General features: G+C 45.4%; 1 protein-coding gene across 1 annotated transcript; it reads left to right on the top strand.

Moving 5' to 3' along the window:
* Positions 1-5,636: 5,636 nt before the first annotated feature.
* On the top strand, positions 5,637-19,969 carry LOC125543805. The gene is made up of 8 exons (XM_048707278.1): positions 5,637-6,205; positions 6,300-6,362; positions 6,950-7,657; positions 9,516-9,650; positions 10,471-10,554; positions 14,653-14,709; positions 14,831-14,917; positions 19,407-19,969. Exons 1-8 carry the CDS (start codon positions 5,741-5,743, stop codon positions 19,422-19,424), a joined length of 1,617 nt encoding a protein of 538 aa, XP_048563235.1. The 5' UTR covers positions 5,637-5,740; the 3' UTR covers positions 19,425-19,969.
* The last annotated feature ends 932 nt before the right edge of the window (positions 19,970-20,901 follow it).

The following is a 20,901-nucleotide window of genomic DNA, read 5'->3' as shown; positions in this document are numbered from 1 at the left end:
TTACTACTACAAGCATGTAAAGTAAACTAATTAAAAACTACAACTATTTTTTTTGTTTTTCTTAAGGTTTATCAAACACACAAGAAGAAAGCATAAAAAGGAAATAAACTAGCATGGATATTGTCGTGGTTTTGTCACGGCAGATGTCCTAGAGAAAGGACTTAGTCGTGGAGCCATCGCAACGGGTTAGCTTGAAGGGGTTAAAGCGGACACGGGGACGCAAGAGAGTTTATACTAGTTCGGCCCCTTCAATGAATGTAAAAGCCTACGTCTAGTTGTGATGGAATTGATGGGGTTTCGATGACTAGGGAGCAAACAAGCTTCGCCTAAGTCTCGAGTTGTTGTCTGTCCCTGAACCGCCGCCGGGTCGTCCCCTTATATACACGGGTGACGCCCGTCGGTTCACAGAGTCCCAATACCGGCTCATAGATGTGTCCGGTTTGCTCTCTACTTATTCCTAACTTACAATACAAGTTAAATCCCAACGCCGGTTTACGACTACAGGCCTTGAACCGACCATGGGCCTTGAGCCCTCCTCTTCCTTCTTGGGCTTTAACATACTTAACTACTGACGAAGTTAACCCGACCCAGATAGGCCGGTTTACGCCCAGTAGTGATATCCCCAACATTAGGCCCCAGGTTGATTTGAACATGTTCATGTCAATCCTTTAGCAAAAATCTTCATCTTCAATATCTTCTTGTAGTTTGTTGAACCGCCGTGATGTCATCTTCTCTGGTCGTTGTAAACCGGCGTGACGTCACCTGTTATAAAGGACCTTAATAGGTCTGCGACAATTAAGGCGACATCTTCATTTCCAGGCCCACGGTCCCTTGATTTTCGCGCCTGACTCCTGTCCCTTGCCTTATAAATAGGACCGAAGGGTCATTTCTTTTTCCCCTCCGTGCCCTTCTACTTCGTCTTCCTCGCGTTGCCCAGCTTCGGAGCTTCGCCACCACCGTCAACCTCTGCATCAACCTTGGCCGCTGCATCAACCTGGGCGCACTAGAGCACCGCGGCAACCTTCCGCGTCTTTCTCATCTCCAGTAAGTCTTCTGTTCTTTTCAACACATATCTGTTCTAGGGTTTCATGTTCTTCTAGTGTTCATCGCCTGTCTCGTGTTCATACGATAGCTCCTAGATGCATCTGTGAATCCTTGCTCTGTGTAGCGATAGGTTTTAGCATCCGCCTTCAGTTTCATGCCTCAAGACCATAGATCTATATGTATCTCTGCCCATTGATTCAGTATTGTTCTTTTTTGAACCTTGAATATTTTCCTTCTTTTCTGAACTTGCTTCAGATCCGTCGCTGTAGAGAAGTCTTGTGAAATCTGTTTCTGTAAACTTACTCATCTGCTTCAATGTTTAGACCAGGCAGTTTAACTTTGTAGAAAAAATTGCCAAACCGGTATATACCATTAGTCCCCTTGTTGAACCGCCAGATGTTGTTGCTTCATAAAACTCCGGTTTAAATAGATCTGTCTCCGGTTTAACATTGCATATACCAATGTACCTTAATCAATGCATTTTTGAACCGGGATCACCTACCTTGTAGATTTCATCATGGCCAAGCAAGTATATGAGTGCAACTGGGTTCCTTCTCGCGTCACAAAGGCTCAACTGGACGATTTAGTCCTGATCGGCGCCTTAGGCAGCAAAGATACCATCCATTGGAGGGTTCCTGGCAAAGAATGCCCTCCCACACCTCAAGAAGGAGAGGTCGTCGTTTTCGTAGATCACTTAGCCCGGGGCTTTAAGCCGCCCGGTTCTAAATTTTACCGGGACGTTTTAGCCAATTTTCAACTCCACCCACAAGACATTGGTCCCAACTCTGTTACAAACATGTGTCACTTCCAAGTGCTCTGTGAGGCGTTCTTTCAAGAGGAGCCCACAGTGGAGTTGTTCAGAGACTGTTTCCATCTAAACCGCCGTACTGAGTTTTCTGATGGTTCCAATACGGAATTGGGCGGTGTGGCGATTCAGAAAAGGAAAGAGGTCACATACCCTCATGCCAAGCTTCATAGCCATCCCAAAGAGTGGAATCAAACATGGTTCTATTGCAACAATTTTCGAGGGTAGAGTATTCAACCCAAATTTATTGATTCGACACAAGGGGAGCCAAAGAATATTCTCAAGTATTAGCAGCTGAGTTGTCAATTCAACCACACCTGAAAACTTAATATCTGCAGCAAAGTGTTTACTAGCAAAGTAATATGATAGTAGTGGTAACGATAGCAAAAGTAATGGTAGCAAAAGTAATGTTTGGGGTATTTTGTAGTGATGATAACAATACCAACGAAAAAGTAAATAAGTTAAGAATAATATATGGAAAGCTCGTAAGCAATGGATCGGTGATAGAGAATTATGCCGGATGCGATTCATCATGTAATAGTCATAACCTAGGGTGACACAGAACTAGCTCCAATTCATCAATGTAATGTAGGCATGTATTCCGAATATAGTCATACGTGCTGATAGAAAAGAACTTGCATGACATCTTTTGTCCTACCTTCCCGTGGCAGCGGGGTCCTTGCGGAAACTAAGAGATATTAATGCCTCCTTTTAATAGAGTACCGGACCAAAGCATTAACACATAGTGAATACATGAACTCCTCAAACTACGGTCATCACCGGAAGTGGTCCCAATTATTTTCACTTCAGGGTTGCCGGATCATAACACATAGTAGGTGACTATAGACTTGCAAGATAGGATCAAGAACTCGCATATATTCATGAAAACATAATAGGTTCAGATCTGAAATCATGGCACTCGGGCCCTAGTGACAAGCATTAAGCATAGCAACATCAATCTTAGAACATAGTGGATACTAGGGATCAAACCCTAACAAAACTAACTCGATTACATGATAAATCTCATCCAACCCATCACCGTCCAGCAAGCCTACGATGGAATTACTCACGCACGGCGGTGAGCATCATGAAATTGGTGATGGAGAATGGTTGATGATGACGATGGCGACGGATTCCCCTCTCCGGAGCCCCGAACGGACTCCAGATCAGCCCTCCCGAGAGAGTTTAGGGCTTGGCAGTGGCTCCGTGTCATAAAACGCGATGAATCTTTTTCTGTGATTTTTTCTCTCCGAACACGAATATATAGAGTTGGAGTTGAGGTCGGAGGAGCTCCAGGGGGCGCGCCCAGGGGGCAGGCGCGCCTCCACCCTCGTGGCTAGGGTGTGGGCCCCCTGGTCTTAATCTTTTGCCAGTATTTTTTATTATTTTCAAAAATATTCTCCGTGGAGTTTCAGGTCATTCCAATTTTTTTTGTTTCTGCACATAAATAACACCATGGCAATTCTGCTGAAAACAACGTCCGTCCAGGTTAGTTCCATTCAAATCATGCAAGTTAGAGTCCAAAATAAAGGCAAAAGTGTTTGGAAAAGTAGATACGACGGAGACGTATCATCAGGCTGTGCACCCACTGTGCCACCGTCTTCTCATCAACGTCCTCCGGATGGATCCGAGTGGAATCTTCAATCCCCGAGTACATCCACATGGAGTGATCACGAGCCTGGAGGGGTTGAATACGTCGACTGAGGAATACCTCGAGCAGATCCATACCAGTCACACCCTCATGGATCAGCTGAACTGCTCGCTCCATCAACATGGACACCTCCACCTTCTCTGCTGGAGTCACTCTCAGTGAAGTAGGCTTCTGGACTCGCGCTAAGGAAAAGGAGGGGAGACCAGTCGAATGACCAGGGTCGACTTGTCTTTGCAATAAAACCAAGTCGACTGCCACCCTCTAACCGAGTCAGGGAGAGTCATCGCAGAAAAATCACTCTTCCCCCTCATCTGGATACCTAAGCCCCCACACATCTGGATCACCTCTGTTTTCTCGTCACTCGGGTTAGCCTTTTTCACAGTCTGCGAGCAGCATGTAAAGATGTGCTTAAACAGACCCCAATGCAGTCGGCAACCCAGGAAATTCTCACACAAGGAGACATAGGCCGCAAGGTACGTGATTGTGTTGGGAAGAAATGGTGGAGTTGAGCTCCGAAGTTCAGGAATGCACGGAAAAAGGGATGTGGGGGCAGAGAAAAACCGCGGTCGACGTGAGTGGCGAGCAAGACACACTCACCCTCCTGAGGTTGTGACTCAGTTTCATCCCCCGGAAGCCTCCAGGAATCATGCTCAATCAGCCCACTCTCGGCCAGGTCTTGCAAGTCATCCAGCGCGATTGTGGATGGGATCCAGTCGTCCTGAACCCAACCGCGTGACAAGCCAGATCTCGACGACGACCCGCTCCTGCCGGTCTTCTTGCCCTTCCCCTTCGCCGCTCCCTTCTTTGCTCGCTCCAGCGCCGCTGTCTTGTCCTTCGCCATCACAGCAAGGGGCGCACGGGCAGGAGGCGACGTCGAGGGCGGAAGCGGTAATGGTGGAGAAGCAGAGGAGGAAGAAGGAGAAATTAAGGCACACTGTGCAAAATTCCCCAACCTAACGTCTTATATAGAGTCATTTCCGAGTGACTGACGACTGGGCCCGGACAATCACATCAAATCTCGCAACTGTCGCTCGCTCGGTACGTGGCAAAAAAGGTGGCGCGGTGATCGAGGCGCCCCTGCCTAATCCATCCCGATTATTGCGGCCTCCTCCGTCCCGTGCGCTTCCCAGAATTTCGAATCCCGCAAGATCCGGAAATTGCATAGCAACCTGTGAGACTGAAGATTTCTTTCATACCAACACTCGAAGCTTATCAGCAAAAATTCACTCGACTACTTAGAATGGATCAAGGCGACTGAAAATGAAGTCAAAGTTGTCGCATAACTCATCAGTCTAAGAAAAATACTTCCGCAGTGTGTAACAGAGTCGGGGCCAACTTCTACTCCATTTTCCACTCGAACCCTGAACCATTCAGGGGCTAATGACGACGACATGTACCTAGGGTAGGGTCATAGACCTGACCTAGACACCCCCACAAGGACATTGGCCTAAAGTCATAAGCATTCGAGGAATACCATCATTCATTCGACCATAAACACTCCACTCGGAAGATTCAAGTTCACTCGACCAAGGAGTACTCACTCGACCGCGACAAAAATTACGGCAACGGTCCGGTGTTACCCCATAGACTTAATAGTCATTCATGTATCTTTATTGTTGGCGTTATCAGTAATGCCCATCTTTATGTACCTTAAACCCTGTGTAATTGAGGACGGAAGGGGTCCGGCGCACTCTATATAAACCACCCCCTCCTCTGGCACAAGGGTTCGCACCCCCTGTAACTTCACGCATATTTCAATCGACCAAGCCTCCGGGCACCGAGACGTAGGGCTGTTATTTTCTCCGTGAAGGGTCTGAACTCGTACATCCTGCGTGCACAATCTCACAGTAGCTAGGATTATGCTTCTACATTCTTACCCTCCTATTTTACTGTCAAATTCACAACCACGACACTATCCATGCATGCAAATCAATGCGATGGCCAGAGCATTTTCACGATGAAGGGACCACACACGACTTGCAAAAAAAAAATTAAGATGAAGATGCCTCGGTTAGTTCATTTGGCCTTGTATAGATGAAAATAAAATAAAATTTAGGGTTAGACCTTGTATAGATGGAAGGAGCGAGTACACAAGTTGTACATGGATGTCAAAAGACCTGTCCACCGACCGGCTTCGCCCGACTCGACTCGACTCCCCACTCCCCAGCCCCAGCCCCAACAGAAACCCCGTCCAGACTGCGCCGCTTCGGCCCCAGCTTCTCAATCGGACATTAGGAGGGATGGGGAGGCGCCGCCGGTTCACGCAGCAGCCCACCAGCGACGACGACGACGACGACAACGACGAAGCCGGCCCGCAGCCGCTCAGAACCACCAAGCCCACAGCCCCCCTCTCCTCGGGCGCCAAGAAGCAGCAGCGTCACCGTGCCGACGAGGACGACCTGGAACTCGAGGAAGAGGAAGAGGATGAGAAGGACCTGGCGGAGTTGAGGAAGAACGAGGAGGAGGAGAGGCGGGAGGAGACGCAGACCCGCCGCCGCAGGGGCCGCAAACCCAAGCGCCCCGCCGAGGAGAGCGACGAGGATTCGCAGGAGAAAAAGGCGGAATCAGAGGAGGAGGAGGAGTCCCGCGAGGAGGATGGCACGGAGGCGGTACCCGTCGGGCAACCTTTTAAGGTGACCGGCAAGGGGAAGAAGCAGCGGAGGCATTACTTCTCCTTTGAGTACGAGGGCAACACCTTCGAGCTTGTAAGCGGCCGCCCTGCTTCTATTAAACAAAATTTTTTTTGTTCGATTTTATAGGGTTTTTGTATGTTGTAAATTTTGTTATGGATTTGTGTAGGAGGACCCTGTGCTGCTCACGCCCGAGCAGCAGAAAGAGAAGCCCTATGTCGCCATCATCAAGGTCTGCAATTGGTGACACAATTTTGCGGTTTCTAAGATATTAGTACATTGACATGCATAGAATTCACATAGAGGATATGCTATTTTGTGTCATCTTTTTCCAGATAGTCACCGAAAGTTTCTATGTTAGGTAGTTCATTTTTTGCTAAGATACTGAATTATTAGCTAGTTTTCGTAAATTTAACAATGTTTTCTTCCTCATATGCTTCACATTGCAATCAATTGTTGAAAATGGTCTTCTTCATTTAGAAGACCACATGTTCACTGTGCTCTCTGCTCTAGGCTTGGTTTTGGCTGCACTTTACCCTGTGGTGTTTTTTCCATGGTTGAACAATGCTTTTATACCAGGCTTTAGGTAATGATCTATGTTGAGCGGTTTTCGTACGGCCTAGCTTGCATTCTATGATTGGGGCTATTGGCTATTCTCAGTAGTTGTGGAGCCAAAATCCCTCATCTCTTTAGAGCTGCATGAATGTTCTATGAATGCAATTGTCCTTACTTCTGTTACCTCTTTCTGTTATCTATTCATCTCTGGTGCAATTGGTTCTTAATAATGTATGCTCATTTATTTTATTTATCATGGAGCAGGATATAACAGAAAATGATGGGAGCTTATCGGTAACTGGTCAGTGGTTTTATAGGCCAGAAGAAGCTGACAAAAAGGGTGGTGGGAATTGGACAGCAAGTGACACAAGAGAGCTATTTTATAGTTTTCATATAGATGATGTGCCAGCGGAGTCAGTTATGCACAAATGTGTGGTCCATTTCATTCCACTGAACAAGCAGATTCCCAGTCGAAAGGAACACCCTGGATTCATTGTCCAAAAAGTTTACGACACAGTTGCGAAGAAATTGTGGAACTTAACAGATAAGGATTATGAGGATAACAAGCAACACGAAATCGATCTCCTCGTGAAGAAAACAGTGGACCGTATTGGACAGCTTCCTGACCGTGAACCTATAGATGTACCTGCTGACAGTACTGATCAGTTCTCAAATAAACGCGGTCTACGAAAGAGACCTCCGAACCCTTTAGACGTGTCGAGAGATACAACAGGCAAACCCGAGCAATTCATAAAAGCAGAGACACCTGGGAGTGATAATCTAAAGCATTATGCCATCCTCGCCAAATATAAAGCTGTCACTAACGCCACTTATCGCGATAAGTGGCTTGATAAACTAGTAGACACTATTCCATTAACATCAAAAGAAGGTGCTGAGGCTTCTCATGCCGATACTGGCAGTGTGGCCAAAATTTCAAATAGCTCTTCATCTGCAAGGGATACTAGTTCAAGTGTAAGTTGCTCCTTTCTTGTAACGAGAATTATTTACTATTGCACGTCAAATTCATAGTTAGTAGAAGTAGTAGGGATCTACTATGTAGGTATATTAGGATTAGAAAGTAGAACATGGTTTCTTAGAGTAGCATTACATGGTCGGGGGTACAGAACATTTTCTCCGAAACTTGACAAAATTCCACTGTGAACATGAAACTCATATCCTAAAACGGTTTTGAGGTCAGCAAATCGATACAAGATACATAGGTGTCCTAGTGAACCTTGTGGGTTTATCAGCTGTAATTCTTATTGTATATATACAATAGTAGGTAAAATTGTAGGTATCAATGCTGTCTGGGGAACCCGTTAAGGCTTGTTGAGGTTTTAATGGTTTAGAAGTTCTCAAACAATATGAAACAAATACTGAAAAATCACACCTATAATATAAGATGATCCAATGGAGCGATTGGGAAAAATATGAGTTGATGTGCCCTTGGTAAAAATAACAATCATAAAGTTGTTATTTTTCATCTAGGGTACACAAAGTTGTATTTTCCAATCATTCCATTGGATCATCTTATATACCTGGGTCAGACTATTCATCTCTTCACCCTTCTCTTATTACATCACTACCCTACATTTTATGTCTTGTAAATTTGTCTTACATCGGACGTGAAAAGAGAAGGTAAGAAAATGTGTGTCGGTCGAAGGAGATATTTCACGTGACGCAAAATCATGAACGTAAAAATATAGTATAAAATATACATATAAATGTAAATTTTGTGGTTTTATGACTCATATCTTCTCTTATATCGAATTTTGCGTAGTGAATCAATATGAATGTAATCATTCGTAAACAAATGTAAATTCTAAATGTAATGATGTAAAGAAAACCATGGGTGTAATGCTATTCATCACCCAGGGTGCAGAATAAGTTACTTTACACCCGAGGTTTTTTTACGTCATTACATTCAGAATTTACGTTTGGTATACGAATAATTACGTTCATATTCAGAATTTATGTTTGGTATATGAATAGTTACGTTCATATTAATTCACTACACAAAAATTGCTATAAGAAAAGTAAGATACGAGTCATAAAACAACAATAGTCACATTTATATGTAGTGTGATAACGTTATTGGATTGTTGGCCGTTGTATGACTTAATCCAGTTAGGTATCTGCCATATATTGTTTCACTAGCTAATTTCATTGTGCCTGTTGTCTGCTAAACTGATTCTTCTACTTCCTACATATGAAAAGTTTCAGTTATAATTATATTTTGTTATTTACATATTGTTGGCATGTCTCGGTTATTTTTTCTATTCACATATTGTTGGCCTAATTCTTCTACTTCCTCTACAGTTATTTCCAATTTTTAGCTAAAAATATATTATTATCAGCCAACAATGTGAACTGTGCATGCTTTTCCTATGGCTAATTTTGGCATGCTAAACTAAGGTCCATCCTTTTGTCCTATGTTTACTTGTTAACAAAATAGTGCATGCATCTACACTTATTTGTTGAAACTCCTTTTCTAGTTTTAGACTCGAATTTGCGGTTGCTGAACCATGTTGTGCTGAACTTACTTTATAATCTGCTGTGAAAAATAACACAAAGGTAGAAAAAGTAGGTGAGCCAAACAGAAAATACTTAAAAGCTTAGGAAAGCTAGATTATCATAATCCACGTCAGTGCCAGACACAGCCTTAAAATAAGTTCTGGTTCTGTTCTGTTTTCATGCAGGTTTGTTGTATTCTCTTATTGTTGCATTTCATAAAAGATCTAGATGAGCCTTCTACTTGTTTCTTGGATCCCTGTTTTTTTATCCTTTATCTTTCCTCCTTGGATGGTTGGTAATGATCTTCTATTTTCAGGATAATGAAAATTCATATCCACCAGATGTGGTTGTTTCAATAATGGCCTCCTTAGAAAGGTCTACATATGACGCTCTTCATGCTGACTTCCAGAAGTATAATCAGAAAATGAGAAAATTAGAATTCAACATCAAGGTACGTAAGTATCCAGAACTTTGTTTTGGCCTATGTTTCTTGGGAACATCTATTTTCAACCTTAAATGCCAAAGTTGATATGATTATGTCCATATGCTAGTACTGAATAACTGTAATGCTAGCTACTTAGGACTGGAGCTTCAAGAGTTCGCCATCATTCCCTCAAGATTGATAGTTTATTACTGTGGGTATGCATGTCTATGTCGATGGGCATCATATGTCTGCTCAACTAGCTAATTAGGAGGACTGGGGCTTCAAGAGTTAGCCATCATTCCCTCAAGATCGATAGTTTATTACTGTGGGTATGCATGTCTATGTCGATGGGCATCATATGTCTGCTCAAGCATTTCTCATGCTTCCACATATATTCATCTTACCTGGCATGGATCTTAAATATTGGGAAAACTAATTATTTTGATTGTTCCCTATGAGTAAAAGTGTAAATTTAACACATAGAATCATCGCGGTAAGATCCCAGCAGTTAGGAAAGTTAGGATTAGTTCCTTCCATAGGAGCCAAGTTATCCAGCTTCATATGACGGGGACATGTATCAATGCCAATCAAGATCAAAATAATTGTTTTATTTCCTACCAATGCTTAGTCTAACTTATCCCTGAATTATCCAAGGATAATCCCAGATACATCATATTTCTTTGAAGGAACTATTTGGAAAATTCTATCGTTATTTTCATTTCTATGGTTGCTGTAATTACCATGCTACTATTTCATACCAATTAATGATATGCGCTCCTTGACAATTTATCATGGGATCTTTTGTCATATAGATCTTTAACTCATACTGTTTATTTTGGATCCACAGAATAGCCCTGTACTGCGCAGGCGACTGATGAACAAGGAGCTTGACCCTCCAGTTCTTTTAACCATGTCTCCAGATGAACTAAAGGTCTAGTAATTGTTTCATGTGCTTTACATTTTGTCCTTATAATAACCAATTAACCATTTTCTCTATCTCCTTTACGGCAATAATTATATTTTGCTTGCTAGTGTTAAGGAGTATTAGTATTGGTCTAGGAGTCCGTATTAGTCTATATTTCCTTCCTTGTACCCTAAGTCTTGTGTACTATATATTTGCTCTCCAACCATAACATGGTATCTTGAGCCTAGGTTTAGGATATTTTCTCCGGACGCTGCAACTCGCCCGCCCGGTCGAGTTCCTCTCCTGGTCTCTCTCCGTCGATCCTGTTCTCAGATCTTCTGGCGTTTTCTGTGACAAGAGGCGTAGGCCTCCAGAAGCTCCAGTGCATAGTGGATGGCTAAAGCGTGTTGATAATGTCAAGAGAGGCCGGGGTAGACCAAACTTGACATGGGAGGAGTCCGTAAAGAGAGATCTTAAGGACTGGAATATCATCAGAGAACTAGCCATGGACAGGTGTGCATGGAAGCTAGCTATCCATGTGCCAGAACCATGAGTTGGTTGCAAGATCTTATGGGTTTCAGCTCTAGCCTACCCCAACTGTTTGGAACTGAAGGCTTTGGTGTTGTTATCGTCTATTTATAGGCCTCCGTTGATCTGCCACTTTGGGGTCGATTCCCCTCTGCCTCCCTGGTCAGGCCGCCTCCTAGGTCTCCACCGAACCCCTTGGCATGGGCCCACTATCTCCTGCATGCCCAGTCGCTGTCGCCATCCTGCGTGTCAGCATGCTCCTGCAAGCTCGTTCGGCTCCATTCCTGATCCAGGCCCCGTGCCTTCGATCTAGCAAATCGTCCGCGATTGGCACCTGTACGAAGCACATCCCCATACCCACGCAGCATGCCGCCCAGATTACTGCACCCGCTGGAATCTCGCCGCCTCTATCGTCCTCCGCCTCGCAGGGTGCTCCCGCTCGCTGTCCTCATACCGGAGGACACTATTAGGAAGTATTACTATTGGTCTAGGAGTACTTATTAGACCATGTTTCCTTTCTTGCACCTCAAGTCTTATGTACTATATATATGCCCCTTGGGCCTTGTAATAAAGATAAGTTGCTTTCATAACATGGTATCAGAGCCTAGGTTTAGGTCTCCCTCGATCGATTCTTGATCTCGTTCCTGCTGTTCTTGTTCCAATCCGCCTCCTCTGTCGATTTGAGCTTCTAGCTCGATTGAATGTTGCCCATTAGCTTCCACGTGCCAAACATCTTCGAGGTCTAGATCGCCTACAAGTCCATGGTTGGGTTGGGCCTGGTTGGCCGATGCACAATTGAAGATCTCCTAGGCTGGGCCTGTTCAAGCCGCCGCTTGTACGTGCTGCTGCTGCAGCTCCCTGGGTGACCTCCTTATGCCATGCGAGCCCACCATACCTTTGTCTGTCAGCCTTTCTCTGGTCCTGATCCTTTCTATACAGCTTTTGTGGCTGCTTGCCCTTGTTGTTTTCTTTAGGATTTTCTGGACTCTTTTTGCATTATCGATCTACACCCATTGTGCCTTAGCCGCCGAGCTTCTTTCGCCGTCGGTTGTCGTGGGCTATGATTTTCTGTGCAATGCTTTATTCTCTTGATGTGCCATCTTCCTTTGACAACCTATCTTCTCTTGATACTTATCATGTATCTTCTAGTGGTGTGGTGTCTTCCTGTGATGTGCCACATCACATCTCTTCGTTATCCCCTTTGGCTTGACTCGACAGATTCTGAAGACTCTTCATGCTACGATGACACTCTCAAGACGCGGATTTGGATTATCATTTATTTTTTCTAGTATTACACTTCTTCAAATGCAATGCTATTGCATACGCTTTGCATTTGAGAGGGGGGGGGGTGTTAGGAAGTATCAGTATTGTGGTCTAGGAGTCCTTATTAGACTATGTTTCCTTAACTTGCACCTCAAGGCTTGTGTAATATATATATATATATGCCCCTTGGGCCTTGCAATACAGATAAGTTGCTTTCATAACAGACACGATCCGCACTGCCGCTGCCTTCTCAGAGTCTGGCCGCTGCAGCCACCGGCTGTACCGCAATGGTCCATCCGCACCCAGGCTGACCGCTTCACCGTCCATCGCGGCCCAGGGCAGCCGCACCTCCAGTCTGCCGGCCCCCAGCTTGACACATCGAGCCGCCGGGCCTCCTACTCCTTGCAGTGGTCCACCTTGGCGACCACTCCACCAGCGACTCGCCATGCATTGTGCTCCTGCTCCATGCATGCTATGCCCGCACGCCCGAGCACGCCTTGTGCTATTTGCTGGACACTGATCCTCTGTTTCCCCTGCTGTGGAATTAGCCTTTGGGTGTGATTACTTGTGGGCATCTCACCTGTATGGCCTCCTTCGCAGTCTCCCTTGCAAACACGATGGGTCCTGCATCATTATCAGTATTGTGGTCTAGGAGTCCTTATTAGACTATGTTTCCTTAATTTGCACCTCAAGTCTTGTGTAATATATATATGCCCCTTGGGCCTTGCAATACAGATAAGTTGCTTTCATAACAGACACGATCCGCACTGCCGCTGCCTTCTCAGAGTCTGGCCGCTGCAGCCACCGGCTGTACCGCAATGGTCCATCCGCACCCTGGCTGACCGCTTCACCGTCCATCGCGGCCCAGGGCAGCCGCACCTCCAGTCTGCCGGCCCCCAGCTTGACACATCGAGCCGCCGGGCCTCCTACTCCTTGCAGTGGTCCACCCTGGCGACCACTCCACCAGCGACTCGCCATGCATTGTGCTCCTGCTCCATGCATGCTATGCCCGCATGCCCGAGCACGCCTTGTGCTATTTGCTGGACGCTGATCCTCTGTTTCCCTTGCTGTGGAATTAGCCTTTGGGTGTGATTACTTGTGGGCATCTCACCTGTATGGCCTCCTTCGCAGTCTCCCCTGCAAACACGATGGGTCCTGCATCATTGTCTCGCGTGTGCCTCCTAGCTTCTACCTTTCTATGTCTTCGATGCGTCCACCACATTCGTTGCTCTTTCGTGTTTCTCATGCATGCAATTCCACCACACCATTGTATGCCAACCTCCTTTTCTGATCTTGTCCTTTCTATACAACTTTCGTGCCCTTTCTGGTCCTTATTGTTTCTATTGGATTTTTGTGGCCTCTTTTTGCATTGTTGTTGATCTATGCCCATTCTCTTGCCGCCGAGCTTCTTTCGCCCCCGGTTTCTTGGGCTACTTTTTTGTGCAGTGCTTCATTCTCTTGATGTGCCATCTTCTTTTGATAAACCATCTTCACTTGATACTTAATCTTCCTTGTACGGTTGTACCCCAAGTTTTTTGTACTATATATTTGCCCCTTGGGCTATGCAATAGAGTAAGTTGCATCCATAACAGCTAGTACCCGACTAGTACAGTTGATAGGGCAAAGGATAACAAGACTGAAACTTTTCTATTTAGTACAAAGCATTTAGCTTCTACCTTTAAACATGCAACATATCTTATGCAAACGGCTTTTGTTGGAACGAAAATAAATACAAAAAAAGCTTTAAATGATTCTGCAGAAAGTGTAAATTTTGTTTGAGATAAATATTAGACAATGAAATTAAGGAAAATGAAGAATTTATTTTTGACTTTGGCATAGAACTGGAATAGGGGAAGCAGGGGAGAGTGATGCTCGTCATAGCTTGATCTTGACGTGTTGAGCTTGCCATGACAGAGGGGAAGTACAAGGGCACATGCTCTGCGGCTGAAAGTGCATAGTCCAATGGGAGTAGAAGGAATTATCACTCGGGCGATGCATGGCATGCCAGTGATGTCGAGCTCTAAAGGTGGTTGCAGGCCATCATGATCATATGATTGAGAACAGTGAAAAAAGAAGAAGAAAATGACAGAGTGCATTGATATCTGGGACTTGTTAGATGAATTATTTCTTTAACATTGCCTGTGCCATTGCCATGTTGGGTTCGTCAGCCACATCTACATCATTTTTTTGTTTCGGGTTCGGGGTGGATGGGGGGGGGGGGGGGGGGGGGGGTAGAAGTCCCTTACAACTGAGTGGGTTAAGTAGATGCATCCTAAATTCAGGGGTTTAAATAGATGTTCTCCAATTCTAATGGTAGCTGTTTGAGCATTTCAGGCTGGGTTGACACCAGCAGAGAAAACGTCTGAACCAGAAGAGGCAAGGCGATTGCAGGTATTGTTCATCAATTCAGTAATTAGTCAAAACTGAGTAAAGAAGAATATTCAGTACGATTACTAATTTTTAATGCGGAGTTATACTAGTGATTCTCATATCTTGTGTTTGTTTTAACTAGATGACTGACGCACGATGTGAAAGGTGCACAGAAAAGAGAGTAGGCATTTCTGATATTATTCATGCTGGTCATGGAGATCGATATCAGGTATTTAGTTTTTCATTTTATTTTCTTTATTTCATTTGGCTATCAAGATGGGTTTACATTCTCTATTTTTCTGGATGCCACGTTGGGCCTTTCCATTTTGATTGTACAATCTACAGGTATTCCGTTTTTAAAATAATATAATTCCATAAATGGATAAAAAGTAGTGCTAATTTTGGCATTTCAGGGAATGGTTTCAACTTTGAATAGTTCAAACCTGCCTCTAAACACTAGTTTGGTTGGTGCCTTTGTGGGCTTCCAGATCTATTCTTTTCCTTGCACATGCTTCCAGATCTCTTTAGGAGTGCTGGATTGTGCAAACCTTCTCCTATTTACTGCCATTGTTCACTGATTTGTTCGAGGCTCTTGTTCCTGTCACGAATATGCAACTTGTATTACTAGGAGCCAAAGCCACCATATATAGATGTACATGAGAATGCCAAAAGGCAAGAATACAAAAGGCCAAAGGACATCATCAATATAACTCTTAACACCCCCCTCAAACTCATGGTGGATCCACAACACTGAGTTTGGAGAGGTGAAATCTGTGTTGCACTCTAGTCTGTGCCTTCGTGAAGAAGTCTGCTAGCTATAACTCGGAAGGCACATACTAAAGAGCAATAACATGATCCTGCACAGTAGCACGCACATAATAAGCATCAAAACCAATATGTTTGGTAAGCTCATGCTTCACGGGGTCCCGTGCAATACTGATAGCACCTGTACTCTGGGACAAGAGGGTCGTAGGTGTAGGGACAGAAACACCAAAATCCTCCAGTAGCCATCGTAACCAAGTCACCTCTGCCGTCAGAAGAGCCATAGCTCTCAACTCGGCCTCTGCACTCGAACGAGAAACTGTAGTTTGTTTCTTTGTCTTCCAGGCAATGAGAGAACCACCAAGAAAAACACAGTAAGCAGAAAGTGAACGGCGATCCTAAGGATCACTGGCCCACGTAGCATCCGAATAGGCCTGGAGCTGTAACGAGGAAAAGAGAGACGACGAGAAATCGTGCCACGAAGATATCGTAGAACACGAAGAAGGTGACTATAGTGAACTGAAGTGGGAGCGGAAACAAACTGACTTAGAATATGGACAAGATAGGAGATATCCAGATGAGTCACAACAAAATAGACAGACTCCCAACAAGATGACGATAACGCGTCGGATTGGAGAAGAGCTCACCATCAGAAGCGTGAAGGTTAACATTGAGCTCCATAGGAGTCTCAGCAGTGCGCTCATCACTAAGAGTCGCACGAGCAAGAAGATCCTGGCTATACTTTTCTTGAGAAATAGAAAAGCCATTAGAGGTGGAGGAAACCTCAATCCCAAGAAAGTAATGAAGGGGACCAAGATCAGACATAAGAAACTGCTCACTAAGACGGGCCTTGGCAAAGGCAATGTACTCAGAATCGTTGCCAGTGATGATCATGTGATCAACATATAGGAGAAGAGTGCGACCATGAGCAGAAAGGTGGACAAACAACGCTGGATCATGAGCACTGGGCGGAAAACTAGATGCTGTGATGGCAGAGGCAAAACGCTCAAACCAAGCGCGGGGGGCTTGCTTAAGGCCATATAGTGAGCGACGAAGACGGCAGACCATGCCGTCAGGAACTGAATACCCAGGTGGTGGCTGCATATATACTTCCTCACGCAACTCACCATTAAGAAAGGCATTCTTAACATCAAGCTAAGACATGGACCAGTGGCGAACAGAGGCCACAGTGAGAAGTGTGCGAACAGTTGTCATATGGGCCACAGGAGCAAAAGTCTCATCGTAATCACGATCATGCTCCTGCTGAAAGCCACGAGCCACAGGACGAGCTTTATAACGCTCAAGAGAACCATCAGAGCGTCTTAATTTTATAGACCCACTTACAAGTGATGGGGCGAACATATGGGGTGGAAGAGAAACCAGGTCCCACGTGCCGGTGCGTTCAAGGACAGCAAATCTCCTCTGCCATCGCAAACTGCCGTTCAGGATGAACAATAGCATCTCAATACTGGGCAGGTGGCGGACAAGGCCGAGAGCGAAGACCATAAGTCGGTTGAGAGGAGAAAGACGACACACTAGAAGAAGAGGGCGCATCGGTAGACTCATCCACAACACGTGAACGGTGAGTATAATGGAAAGGAAAGGAGGGAAGAGGTGGAATCACTGGAGGTGGAGACGGGGAATCTATCGATGATGAAGGTGGGGAAGGGGAAGGTATCGGTGATGAAGGTGGAGAGTCATGCGATGAGGGAGAAGAAATCGTAGGAGAGAACAACGTCGGATCTGCAACAGCGGGACGAGTAGGAATATTGGGCCCAGAGGGAGGTGTATTCGGAAACGTAAGAAAAGAGATGTCCTCTGTGGAAAAGGCCGAGGAGGATGGACGCGGGTAGAAGGGACGAGATTCATCAAAGGTCACATCTCGGGAAATACGCATCCTGTGATCGACGGGATCCCAACATCGATAACCCTTATGCTCATCACTGTATCTGAGAAAGACACACTCAACAGACTGAGCGATCAGTTTGGTGCGTTCATGAGGGGCAAGCAAAACATAGCAAACGCAACCAAACAAACGGAGGGCCGAATAATCGGGAGAACGACCAGAATGACGTTCAAGAGGAATATCACCCTTTAGAGCAGCAAATGGCTGAATGTTGATGAGATAGGCGAAGTGGTAACAACCTCAGCCCAGAAGTGAGGTGGCGATCATCATCGCAGGTGGCGTCTCAAGTAGGTGATGATTGTTAGCGAACGTGCTTCTGTAGTGGTCTTATTATTTAGGCTAGACTAGTGAGATTCTGTTGTAACAGCCTGTATATATGTACCCGTGTAACCCCAATCAATAAGCAAGGAAGTGTTACATGATCTCTCTCTCACTACCCTTGTTCAGACTCCAACATGGTATCAGTTTGAATCTCACGATCCACATCTTTCGCTGCTCCTCTCTCCTCCCCACCCTCCACGATCACCATAAGCACTTCCTCCTCTGTCTCCTCCTCCGGCGACTCGGAGTCTGACGACCAGTTCCAGCTTCCTGTCGCCACCCAAACCCTCCCCACCACCCAGGTCCAGTCCCTTCGCATCCGTGACCATGTGCTGGTTACTCTGGATTTCGAGAAGGAAAACTACGGTAACAGCGATGGCTATTCATTTAAGTCTTCGGGTAGCACCACCAGATCTTCAACAAGGTGGAAATTCTCGTATTTCGTATGTACATGTTCCTGCGGCTCCGATGAGTAGTTATTTATATCGCGACAGCTATAAACAGTTCCTTGTTCCCGGCCTCTGGCGCCGTTAGTTCCTCTCCGCCGTCGCCAAGTTTGGCCTCACCGCCCACGTCGACGGCTCGCCGGCCCAGGCGACTTCCTACTGGGTTCTCATTGACTTCGCCGTCCTCTCTTGGTACAACGCCATCGTGACTCCGTCGACGTTGGAGATCGTCGTCGATCGCAAGGATACATCGTATTCCCTCTGGCGCTCGCTTCGCTCTCTCTTCCGTAGCAACTGCGACGCCCGGATCACCTACCTCCTCGACGAGTTCCACAACTTTACCCAAGGCGATCTCTTCGTCGTCGACTACACCTCCCGGCTTAAGACCATGGCTGACACCCTCCAGGATCTTGGCCACTGCCTCAAGGACCGCAAGCTCGTTCACAACGTGCTCCGCAGCCTCGACAAGCGTCTCCAACACGTCGTCCCGCACATGACCCGCGGCCGTCGCCCCTCCTTCACCAAAAGTTCTGGGCGACTGGCCATACAATACTTCAAACAGTGATTTCCATTGAAGCGCTGAATGAGGGCTGGTGTTTATACCAAAACTCAGCAAGAGACAACCATTGAGCCCGCTTAACTGGACATGCATGAATAAAACAACGCAAATAGGCCTCCAGGCATTCAGTGACTCTTGGACTGACCATCAGTTTGGGGATGATGAGAAGAACTCATGCGTAGCTTTGGTCCGTGTGAGTGCTGCCATTTTCTTCCAAAACCGGCTGGAAAGATAAGGTCTTGATCTATCACAATTGACTCAGTTAAGTGGGCCACAACCAGAACACAGTTGAAACGTCCAGAGCGAGGCAACACTTCTCCAAAATCCATTGTGAGCATTTGCCAAAACTTGCAGGGAACAAGCAAAGGCTCTGAAAGTCCTGGATAGCAAGTTCGATCAGGTTTGGCTCACTGACAAACCATACACTCTTGAACATACTTTTTCACCCAAGCCCTCATGTGCTTCCAGTAAAAAAGTTACTTCAGACGGTGAAGAGTAACTGGAATGCCAGAGTGGCCCCCAATAGGACTGGTATGAAAGGCATCCAACAATTTGGGGACCAGGTTCATGTCAGGAGGAAGCCAGGTACGATCTTTACAACGGATCAAACCATCCCTGAGAGAAAAATGATCGTCTTCAGAAATTTGCACTGCTAATTTGACTAGTAATTCCTGAGCTTCAATATTTTCTTGGTAGACATCTAAGATCTCTTGTATCCAAGCAGGTTGGTGAGGAGATATAGCCAGTAACTGATCATCAAGATGAGGTTTGTGAGACAAAGCATCCGCAGCACGGTTGTCCACTCCTTTGTTGTACTTTATTTTGAACTGTAGGCCCAATAGTTTGGTGAACACATTTTGTTGCCAAGTTGTGTGCAGCTCTGGTCCTCTAAATGTGCCAGACTATTGTGGTCAGTTAGAATGAGAAATTCAACATGCTGTAGATAAGTTCTCCATTGCTCCACTGCAAGTAACATGGCCATATATTGATTTTCATATGTGGATAATCCTTTGCTCATAAAAGCGATTGGATGGCCTTTTTGAAGCAATACTGCCCCTACTCCAGCATTACATGCATCTGTTTCAATAACAAACTGTTGGCTGAAATCTGGCAAGGACAAAACAGGTGCAGTATTGAGAGCCAACTTCGGTTGCTCGAAAGTAGACTGCCTTTGGAGACCAAACAAAAGGAACATGTTTCCGGAGAAGGTTTGTTAAAGGCTGGTTAATCATTCCATAGTATCTAACAAACTTAAGGTGGTAGCCTGATAACCAAGAAATCCACGGTATTCTTTCAAATTGTTAGATATAGGCCAATTATTCACATCTGCTATCTTACTTGGATCAGTGGAAACACCCTTCTCAGAGACTACATATCCCAAATAAGGGATACTGTGTTGAGGGAAAGCACACTTGGATCCTTTGACCTTCTACTGATGCTGCTGCAATAATTGTAACACTTGCTGCACATGCTGGAGATGATCCTCAAAAGTGGCACTGTATACAAGGATATCATCGAAGAAAACAATATCAAAAGTGGCAGTTTGTCATTCATGATTGACTGGAATGTTCCTAGTGCTCCTGTCAACCCAAACGCCATGACATTATCTGAACACGCAGTATCCAAGTCGACAATCCTTTGAACAGCAACAATCATATGAACATTGAATTTAAACCATCTACAAATCTAGTAGTATAGTGCAACATATCTGGATCAGGTTCATAAGCTGTCAACTGATCCGTAAGTTCAGAAAACTGACTGATATATTCCTCAACAGAAACAGTCTGTCGAAGATAATACACCCTGTGCACTAAGGAATCATGTGATTGCGCCCAAATCGGCTAATCGCCGCTGCACAGAAATCATCCCATGAGGCTCGCACACAGCATGCCACTGCTCCCTCGAACCGCATTGCAGCCACCGCGATCCATAGATCCGGGTTGGTACCAAACATCTCAAAGTAATCAACGCATTTGGTTTATCACAACTTCGGATTCTCGCCATCGAATCGCAGAAATCCACTGACGGTGGTTTCAGTGGCCTGATGACAAGGACAAACCACTCTCGTGTTGCAAAATACTAGAGAAGGACAAACTCGGGCATGGTAAATTGGCGAATAGCTTGTGCTGGAGGAGGGATGTAAGGCGTTGTCGCGCCCAATCCCGTCCCCGTGTAGTCATAGACAAGCGGTGCCTCTGGGCCGGTCTCCGAGCCTTCCC

This window comes from Triticum urartu, chromosome 3, assembly GCF_003073215.2.
Source record: "Triticum urartu cultivar G1812 chromosome 3, Tu2.1, whole genome shotgun sequence".
Taxonomy (NCBI): domain Eukaryota; kingdom Viridiplantae; phylum Streptophyta; class Magnoliopsida; order Poales; family Poaceae; genus Triticum; species Triticum urartu.
The sequence above is the reverse complement of the archived record's forward strand: the minus strand, read 5'-3'. Positions and strand labels throughout refer to the sequence as shown.

What these genes read in the sequence shown, in the direction of transcription:
- LOC125543805 (XM_048707278.1), top strand. Translation starts at nt 5,741, where the DNA reads ATGGGGAGGCGCCGCCGGTTCACGCAGCAGCCCACCAGCGACGACGAC. An exon ending in AGGGCAACACCTTCGAGCTT is followed by an intron (nt 6,206 to 6,299) that starts GTAAGCGGCCGC and finishes GGATTTGTGTAG; the next exon opens with GAGGACCCTGTGCTGCTCAC. An exon ending in TGTCTCCAGATGAACTAAAG is followed by an intron (nt 10,555 to 14,652) that starts GTCTAGTAATTG and finishes TGAGCATTTCAG; the next exon opens with GCTGGGTTGACACCAGCAGA.